Genomic DNA, 10,489 nt, shown 5'->3' on the forward strand with positions numbered 1-10,489 from the left:
TGCATAGATGGGGATGAATGCAATTATATCCTAAGGGAAGTACACGAGGGCATTTGTGGCAATCACTCGGGGGGTAGCTCTCTAGCTCAGAAAATCCTCCGTCAAGGCTACTACTGGCCAACGCTGAAAAAAGACGTCTTCGAATTCTCCCGAGCTTGTGATAAGTGTCAGCGATATGCCAATTATTACAACAGCCCCGTGGCCTCTCTCACATCCCTCATGAGCCATTGGCCCTTCTCTATGTGGGGAATTGATCTGATTGGGGAACTCCCGAAGGTCAGGAGAGGTGTCAAGTATACGGTTGTTGCGGTAGACTACTTCACTAAGTGGGTAGAGGCCGAGCCTCTAGCCACTATCACGGCAAAAAAGCTCAAGGAGTTTGTACACAGGGCTATTGTGTGCCGCTATGGAATCCCTTACAAGTTGATATCTGATAATGGGAAATAATTCGATAGTAAGGAAATGCGAAAATTTTGTGAGCAGCTGGGGATTCAGAAAAGTTTTAGTGCGGTTTGCCACCCCAAAAGTAACGGGCAGACAGAGGCTGTTAACAAGATCATCAAGCACACCCTGGAGGCAAAGCTATAATAGAAAAAAGGAACATGGCCAGAAGAGCTCGCCCAGGTCCTATGGTCTTACAACACGACACCCCGAACTATAACTGGAGAGACCCCTTTTTCTCTGGTGTATGGGTGTGAAGCTATGGTGCCCGTTGAAGTGGGGGCAGGATCTTTTCGGAGGGACAACTATGACTTAGAGGCAAATGAGGTCAACCATAGGCTCTATTTAGACATAATCGAAGAAACTCGGGAAGATGCTCAGATCAGGATAGCAGCATATCAGCAGAGGATAGCTAGGCACTACAACAGTAAGGTTAGAGCCCGGACATTCAAGGTGGGAGATTTGGTTCTGCGCCGGGTCATGCCAAACACCAAGGTGGTGAGTCAGGAGTCTTTGGAGCGAATTGGGAAGGCCCCTACAAGATAAAGTCGGTGCTCTAGGAGGGAACCTACCACCTCAATGATATGTAAGACAAGTTGATCCCGAGAGCCTGGAACGCGAAACACCTCCGCAAATATTATCAGTAATATTATTCTTTTCAGACTTAGTACTATTTTACAATATTCCTAAGTCTCGGGGGGTAGTGCTGTATAGGTGCCTCTCTGAGACCACAAATATGTACTCATTTCACTTTCCATTATCTATGAATGAACGATTGATATCTATTTTGTGCACTTGATATTTTAACTCCTGTTAATAGATTAAATACCCAGAAGGGGAGCCCATCCTTGGGAACCCATGCGAGGACATAACGGTTGTTTTATTGACATGTTAAAATCACAAGTCAGGTCGGGCCCCGACCCGCTTGACAATAAATATAGGAAACGAGGTGGGCCACGACCTGCTTAAAAGATATGAGCACAAAGCAAATAAAAGATAAAGATAGGGAGAGGTGACCGCAATTTAACTTAAGAGTTAAGGATAGCCGCAACGCGAGCCCGTATCAAGGCGAGCCGGGCAGACTAGCCCGCTGTCATGCGTACATGGCCTGGGGTCGCATTATGCTAGAAGAAGATACAGGAATAAGATGCGAGCCCCTAGGCCCGGCCCGCTAATGCGAGTACACCTACAACATTTGTGAGTTAGTAATGATGCGAGCCTGCTCTACTTAAATTATCACTGATTTTTAATTGAACATGAATACGAGCTGATGAGCTCGACTCGCGGTGAAGGTATAATATCCGCCATACGCGGTCGGGGCTATGATGGCTTTTGGTCAGTAGGGGCATGGTAAGTTTACACAAGATAAAGAAAACCAGCTAGCATAGTAAAGAGGAATGCAGGCACAAAAGACTTGGGATTTTATACAGACAAAAGGTAAATAAGTTATGCCCCAAGGCGGAATACTTTAAATACAAATGCGAGGCGAGAAGGGTGCCCACTTACCCAGTCAAAAGTCTAGTTCTAAAATAAAATTACACTAAGGCTTATCAGCCTCTGCCTCCCTAACTTCATCATCAACGACTCGGGCCTGCTCGGCTGCGAGTCGGGCCTCCTCGGCAATCTGGGCGTCCCGCTCCATCTCCAGCTTCAGTTTCTCGGCATGCCTAGCTGTGCCCACACCCAGAGCTGCCCAATCAAAATCAGGAACCTTCTAGATAAAAATTTTCATAAAGTTTCTGGCCCCCGGGTTCCTAGCATCAGCGAGGGCGGCCTCGCGGCCCTCGGTCAGGGCAGAAACTGACCACTCCAGCTCGAGCACCCTACCCTCGAGGCTATCCTTCTCCTTCTGCCACGCCTCAGCGGCCAGGTCATGAGCTTCCTTCTGCTCCCTTAAGGCCTTGTCATGAGCATCGTTCTGGTTAAGTATCTTCTGATTATAGTTGTTCACCAGTGTAACTTTCTCCTGCCCATGCTCAGCGACCTTGCTCTAAAGAGATTTGACTTTAGACTCGAGCTTTGTGTTGGTCTGGCTGAGGACTTGCATCTCTCGAGCCTTAGACATCTGACGGTAATACACCTCAGATGCGGCTCGGGACAGTGCGTCCTGATTAACCTCGAGAGCAGAAGAAGACCAATCCTTCATATCCTGGTCGGTGATGTGAGCTTGAGCGAGCCAGCCAAAGGTGGTCACGACCATGTTGGCAGAAGAAGAAGTTGGGAGAGGGGCATCAGATGGAGCAGCCTTTTTCGGGTCTGGATCGACGGTTTTTCCCTCTTTGTGACCTCGATGCCTTTTTAGCCGAGGAGAAGGCCCTGAGCCTTTGAGATGCTCAGTGAGGGTCTTCATGTGAGCTGAAAGGGGACTTGAGAGTGAGCCCCTGTGGTCGCCGTAGCGGGCTGGACTGAGCCCGAGGTCGCGGCTTGCTCAGCCTCTTCCATAAAAGGGATAGGAGAGATGACCATTTCTGAAAAAGAAAACAATAAAGTGTTATATTAGTCACAACGAGATGCAATGGAAAGAAGAAAATATGAGTAGGAGATAAATACAGATAAATAAAGTGCAATGCGAGGTGAGATGCATGTGGGAAATATAAAAATGCGGGAACACGAGCTCGAACATGCGAGCAGACAGGCTCACGCATGCGACCCCAACGTTCTTACCCTTTCTGGCCCTCTTCTTAGATTTCTTCTTTTGAGGAGTCAGCCTCACCCCTGCCTTCAAAAATCCACACGCGAACAGGTCCGAGGTCGTTATGAGCTTTCGAATATCCATGTCTACCTTAGGAAGATCTAGCAGGTTGTCCGCATTTATTTTTTCTTGTCCCACAAGGACAGTGCGAGGCGGGGTGGCTGGAGATGAGAAAAATAAAAACGTTTCTTGTTAAAGGAAAGAATTATGGAAGGAAAGACGAGAGCGGCCAGGGAAGACTTACATGGATTGTAATAAAAATGGGTCTGGACTTGAGGTACCTCGTGGATATAGAGATAAGGGCCCTTCCACTTCCCTCAGTTGCCCGGCCCTTTGTGGATAAGGTTCTTTTTATTAAGGCACGGCCAGACAGAAAAATAGAAATATCCAAAGTCATTAGTGGAATGCTTCAGATTAAGGAAGTAGCTGAGCTGCCTCGCTGTGAGAGGAGGAAACCCGCATTTGTTGTACATGATGTATAATGCGAGGGCGGCCCGGTATCCGTTCGGGTTGATCTGCAGAGGTGCGAGCTGGTAATACTTGCAGACATCCTTAATGAAAGGATGAAGATGAGAGGAGATTCCTAGCCTCAGAAGGAAGGTACACAAAACCATGCGAGGCACCCTGCCTCCATTCTCCGAATGGTTAAATCTGTAGCACCTCATGTGAGACAGGGGCAAGATAACATGGCCCTCGAGCTGGAACTGCTCAATGTGCTCGGCCAAATGTTTCTGAGTCAGTGAGGTGGCCAGGTAGAGGCAAGTGAGCACCTTAACCTCCTCATTTTCAGTTTAGCTCTCCTCCCCGTCAGGAATGATCTGCCTCTTAAAAATAATTTCACCCTCAAGCTCGGGCTGGGCAGGAGGCACATAGGGCTCAGGAGAGGCCGCAACGACATAGTTATAGTTGCAGATTTTATACTGGCTACTGACGTCTACCACCTCCTCGCTTTAAGGGGAGTCATAGGACCAATGTGAGCCGTCCTCTTCACCCTCGAGCCCCAAGATGGGATATTCAGCAGCTACGGGCTCCTTTCCTTTCTTCTTGGTGTCTTAGTATGCACTCCCCAGATCGCTGTCAGTAGATTCTGAGTCAACATGAATGGGGTCGAGGTTGTTAGCTACAGCTTGCCTCAGGCGGGCTGCCCTCTCTTCGACCATCCCCCTTAAAATCTCCTCAGCCCGTTCTTTGTCTAAAGGAGCGGGCTCGCGGTTTAGCAGCTCTTCCACTCTGAGGGAGGCTGGTATTTTCGAGAGGTCCACGGGCCTGTTTCTCCAGTCATAAATATTCTTCTCCCTGGTGAAATCTTCAGGGTTAGGGTCGAGGTGAATATCAAGCGAGCCGGATCCAGCTGCTCGCATCGAGTTCTCAACTCTGGCAATGTTCAAAGCTCCTTGAGGGGTGATAGCTGAGCCGGGAGAGATGGGTTGGCTGAGACGACTGGAAAGAGAGGTCAGCTCGCGTTGAAAGTCCTTCGAGCCTCGCTGCTCCGGTGGATATTGGTTTAATGGAGACGGAGTGGCAGAAGAGCGGACCGGGCTAGCAGAGGTGCGAGCCGGGCTCGTGACATGCGAGTTGGGCTCATGACATGCGAGTTGGGCTCATGATATGTGAGTTGGGCTCACACTTGCCATCTGGTGTCTACGCGCGAGGTGGGCTCAGGTGACTTCACGCGAGATGGGCTCAGGTGACAGTACTTGAGTTGGGCTTGGTTGCCCACACGCGGGCTGGGCTCATGAGCCCACATCTTATGAAATCAAATGTAACATTGTATTTATTGATTGAAAAGGAAGGCGATGCGGGCCGAGGCCGCCAAGCCGGCCCGCATTAGATGACTTTGTGTTCGACATGAAAAGTAACTCATAGATGATTGAGTTGCTCTTAGATTTCGGGGCTGACACGAGTTATTCCTACAATTACGGGAAGAAATGCGGAGATGCCGCGAGATTGTATGAAGTGTGTGGAGCCGGTCGAGATTTACGTGACTAATTGGCTGAAAGCCTGACTTTATCGTGGGCTTGGCTGCACGGGTTGGAGAACCCTAACCCTAGCCTACATGACTTGTTCCCCAAGAACTACGTGAGACTTGATCCCTATAAATAGGGTACGTAGATACTTGTGTGAGACATGAGTCGACACTTGATAGAGAATAACAAACCTTATTCTTTCTTAAGGAGTCAACATACCAGCTCAGCCACCACCAAACAACCTTCCTCCGCCCTCAAACACCGTCCTTAATCCTTATTCCGCCCATTAACCTCCACAATACTGTTATACAAAATTCTCCCTACAACATATTGCTTAATGAGCTACATTAGAAACGTTGTGTAATTTGGTAATGCCTTGTATGAAAATAATAGGTATTGATAAACAATCAATTTGTATTTAATATACGTTAGACATAATACAACATTTACAAATAAGAAAACGACGAAGAGCAACTCCAACAACCTCCTTACATTTTCACTACAAATAATATAAATAAATGAGTTCCTACTATTTAGAAGCCAAAATCAAACAATTTCTCCAACAATTCTCCTTAAACTCACTATCTATCTTTTTACTCATTAAAGTCATTTATGTTAAATAGACGGGTTTTAAAATCATTTATGTTAAATAGACGAGTAAGAAAAATATAATATAATAATAGTTGGGAAGATGGTATTCACTCTTAAAAGTGAGGAAGCATTTGAAGCTACTAATTTTATAGTGAGGGACAAAGAGCTTGTTTGTGATAAATTTTATCTTCATTTTTTCAAAATTTGACTAAAGAGCCTAAATAAGGATATTGTTGAATTTTATGCTAATTTTTAGTTGTATAAGAACATATCCTAACTTACCCTTACATGAATCCGCCTATGCATATAAATATATTCTTTTATATTTAAATTAATAAGATTTGCTTTATCTCTGTCTCCCGTTTCCTATTGTATTAGTTCATGTTATTTTAATAAACAATGAAGATGAAATGTAGAGGATTTTTGAAAATAAATATACATTATAAAATTTGTATTGCGAATAGTTATTATTTTATATTATATTTATGAGTGAGTCGAGGGAGCATTGGATATGCTCTTGGGGTATCCAGAATTTTTAATACCGTCACCGTCATAAAAATCAAAATCCAGCATAGTTCATATTTTATTTAAACTTTCAAAAAACCCCCAATTTCTATAGAACCCTGATTTAGCCGGAAGAAATGGTGGCGCTGCTGCGGTGGTTCACAAAACTCAAATCCCACCCAATACTAAATATCTATACATCTACTTATGCAACCATCTCAAACAAACCATGTGATTTATCCAAAAAAACAAGCTCTTTAAACACCAATTCATTTATGAATCTTTTACAAACATATGGCTTCTCAGAGACCCATATTAACAAAATCTTGGTTAAACAACATGTTTGTCTTCTTGGGCCCAAAACCCTTAAGCCCAAGCTTGATTTTTTACTATCTATTTGCAATCAATCTCAATCTGATGTTGTCAAGATTGTTCACAAAACCCCACATTTGCTTAGAAGGAGTTTGAAAAATCATCTGGTGCCTATTTTCGATATGCTTAAGTCGGTCACGGGTAGTCATCGCAGTGCTGCTGCTGCTGTTATGAGGAATCCATTTGTGCTTACTTACTGTTGTTCGAGAGATTTGTTGCAAAATATTGAGTTATTGCAAAAGGTTGGTGTGCCTGAGGATCAGATTTTGAAGTTTGTTACGGGGTATGGCCAAGTTACTGGAAAGCAACATGTTAAGTTTAGTGAAGTTGTAATGAAGGTTAGGGATATGGGGTTCGATCTTTCGTCGTATAATTTTCGCAGGGCTGTTATTTGTTTGTGTCTTATAAATGATGAGAATTGGGAAGCTAAATGCCAGATTTATAGAAGCTTTGGATTTTCGGATGATGAGATTGTTTCAATGTTTAGGAAGCTGCCTGCTGTTGTTGCTTTTTCGGAGAAAAGAATCGGAAAAGTGTTGGAGTTTTATGTTAAGAAGTTGGGATGGACTCCTTCCAGGCTAGAGGTTATGCCATATGTTATGGCTTTTAGCTTGGAGAAAAGGATTATACCGAGATGTTTAGTTTTGCAAGCGTTGGAGTCGAGAAAATCTATAAGTAGTAGTTCTGGCTTTTATCAAATATTGGGGATGACTGATATTGCATTCCTGGAGAGATATGTCACAGCATACATGGATGAAGTTCCGGAGGTAATGGATGCTTACACAGGCAAGTTGACGTTTGGTGAATACACTTTTAGATGCAAAGATTGAGTACACTTTTTTCGATGCCAAGATTGAGTAGAGTAAGCCCTCATTGCCTACTGTAATCCTTAATTTGATGCCTGGTTTCTGTAACTAGTTGCAATGAATCTTATTATGTGCTATATTAGTAAAGGCAAAAAGGCAAAGAAATTTTATGGGGGAACATAATCAACTCATAGATATGAATGGAATGCAAAATTTTTATTTCTTCAATCCACACTTCAAGTGAGTATGCAATGTTCCTCAAGATATGAAAGGCAGGAAACATGTATGCATAAATGCTCTATTGCCAAATCATAGATCTCTTCTTTCTATACACATTTATCACTTCTTTCTTCTATACATTACATTTCTCATCAAAACTTCGAAGTTAAAGATGGAAAAATAACCCAAGCTATTCAATTGCTTAAGTTTCGCATAAACCTCTCGATTGCAGTATGCAGGTTCTCGCCTAATTGCTGTCTCTGAATGCTTCACATGTATTTAAACTTGCACTTTTGTTTCAACTTGCTTCCTCTAGAAGTTCTGATTGATTCCAACCTATTAAAAAAAGGAATTTTGTAAACAATGAGCATATCCATAATCAGATTGCTATCGTATAAATATAATAAACTTGCATACTTTTGTTTAAAAAAATATTAACTTGGGTATAAGTTTCAAAGTGATTTAGCAACTTAATGTTTGCCTAAACACTTGGTAGCAAGCTGTGAACTGGCAAAGCTGAACATCTTGCCAAATCAACAAATTTTAGGAGCACAAAGTCGACTATTGTAATATTGGTTAGCACATTGATCTATTCTCAGAATTCCGTTCATGGGATCATATATGTTCCTTGATTGTCTTCCCTTAACTATGGAATGTACAGACATGTTAGCTCTGTCAATGTGTGGTACCTCATAATGTTCTAAATTCAACAGCAACAGCTCAATGCATAAATACATTGAAGGCTGCCATTTGCTGGTGAGATGTTGCTGATGAAGACTTCATTCTTTGAGATGCCGGAAATTAGTGTTAAGAGCAGGGAAAATTTTGGTGCATTGATAAATGTCAAAGACAACACCAGCGTACTACAAGGGAGGAGCCGTTAAAGATTGGCCACAAAGCTTTCTCACAATCTCATATAAAATACTCATCAGAAGTCACACTGGGGTATAAAACATGATAACCTATATCTTCTCACAAAAGTATCAGCCTTTACGATGGTACCATGCAGTGGATCTCATGGATTAGCATTTGGCAAGACAACATAAACAACGCAAACACAGTGAAACTCAACTAGATGGCAAATCAAATACTGAACATGCCATAAGTTAAACCAGAAAAAGAGACGGTGGGGCTGTTTGGCCATCCCCTTATAAGGGGCTTATTAACTTATAAGCCGTAATTACTTATCGAAAAGTGTCTGTCAACCCAACTTATAAGTCGAATTTATAACTTAAAAGTTAATAAGTTGAATGTTAATTACGACGTACTTTTTTCATCTTATTTTGAATTTTCACTTTTTAACTAGCTTTAGCTTTAAAATATATATTTTCAAATGTTAATCAAATATTAAATTTACGAATTAAGATAAATTATATTTAAAAATTGTTTATTTAAGTTCATTCAATTAAAAAAAATCTGACTTTATAATAAGCCTAACACTTCTATTATTTATAAGTATTTATCTACTTATAATTTATAAGTCACTTTAATTTAAGTAATAAGTTATTTATTTTAAGATTTGTCAAATGTGTCCAGTAAAAATACTGGTAGAATTTATGACAAACCAAAGTTACCTGCCGGTCATTCTTTACTCAAAGTAGCAATCATGCTATCCAATAATGTCACCACTTGTTTTCTACATTCATCACCATTGCTAAGAATACACCCTAAGAAGGCCTCGCTCAACTCTTGAGCTTCCTTGATCATGGCTACCCTCAACAAAGCTCTATAAACCCGAGTTCTCAAATCCGGGCCAGGCACAAAACCCGTCCCGATCATCAACCTTACAGCTTTCAGAGTTTCCAGAAGCATCCCATTCCTGCAGAACCCACCAGCAGCAATGGCATAAAACCGACAATCCGGGTCAGCTGGACAATCGGGTCGGGTCATCCAGCTAAAAACTTTTACTGCATTCCTTGGCTGGCCCTTTTTAAAGTAACAAGAAAGAAACATTGTGGAAATGATGGGCAAGTATGAGCAGTTAGTGTGCTTGATTCGGGTCAGAAAGGAGATGGGTCGGGTCAAATCCGGGTCAGAGGAGAGAGAGTGGACTAGAATGGAGAGAGAGATGGAAGTGGGAGGTGGGTTAGTTAGGAGAGCTGTGTGGACAAGACTAATGGCTTCTGGGATGTTGTCTGATAAACATAAACGAGGGATTAAGAGATTAATCTTGTTTAGCTCATGTTCTGTAAGTTTGATTGTTGTTGTATTACAAGAAGTGGGTGAAAAGAGGGGATTTAATAATGGTTTGTTAGATGATGATGAGAAATTATGGAGATGTATTAGAGAAAACAGGGGGAACTTTTGAACTGATCTCATTTTTGGACAAACAACAATCAGCCTCAACTCAACAAGTTTTTTGATATATATAAATAATGAATTGCTTTGTTATTATTTTTTGGCGTGGATACGGAATTTAAACAAATGTTATTAGTGTAAAATAATTATGTGACGTACTAAAATTGATAGTATAAAAAAGCCCGAAAATGTAACAATGCGAGAGTGGAGTTTGACGATAGTTGTTAAGAAAATGTAATTGTGTAATGCAGTACTTGACACTAATGAAATTGCGGCCACCAATGTTGTTGTTGTTGTGCTTGATGCTTCAATGTTGTAGACTTATAGCACCTTGACTAAATTGAAGGCTTTTGAATTTTGATACCTGCAATGGTTTTGGAATTAAGATGTGACAGTCTCACTACTGGGACATTGAAGTGGAAATTGTAAATAAATGAACGGGACGAAAGGAGAACAAATAAGATAGACGGAGAAAATATATTATATTATACTAGAAAAAACAATGAATATATTTGAAAATAACATGATTGTTAATAAATATATTTGAATATAACATGATTGTTAAATATTGGGCAGAATAGTACAAATACACTCTCCGA

At 41.8% G+C, this 10,489-nt stretch overlaps 1 protein-coding gene across 1 annotated transcript; it reads left to right on the forward strand.

Moving 5' to 3' along the window:
- The first annotated feature begins 6,199 nt into the window (after positions 1–6,199).
- On the forward strand, positions 6,200–8,871 carry LOC141668290 (transcription termination factor MTERF8, chloroplastic-like). The gene is made up of 2 exons (XM_074475107.1): positions 6,200–7,429; positions 8,335–8,871. Exon 1 carries the CDS (start codon positions 6,333–6,335, stop codon positions 7,395–7,397), a length of 1,065 nt encoding a protein of 354 aa, XP_074331208.1. The 5' UTR covers positions 6,200–6,332; the 3' UTR covers positions 7,398–7,429; positions 8,335–8,871.
- Positions 8,872–10,489: the final 1,618 nt, after the last annotated feature.

Source organism: Apium graveolens, chromosome 6 (assembly GCF_009905375.1).
Source record: "Apium graveolens cultivar Ventura chromosome 6, ASM990537v1, whole genome shotgun sequence".
NCBI lineage: Eukaryota > Viridiplantae > Streptophyta > Magnoliopsida > Apiales > Apiaceae > Apium > Apium graveolens.

Coding starts and splice junctions, on each gene's coding strand:
- LOC141668290 (XM_074475107.1), top strand. CDS start 6,333: ATGGTGGCGCTGCTGCGGTGGTTCACAAAACTCAAATCCCACCCAATA.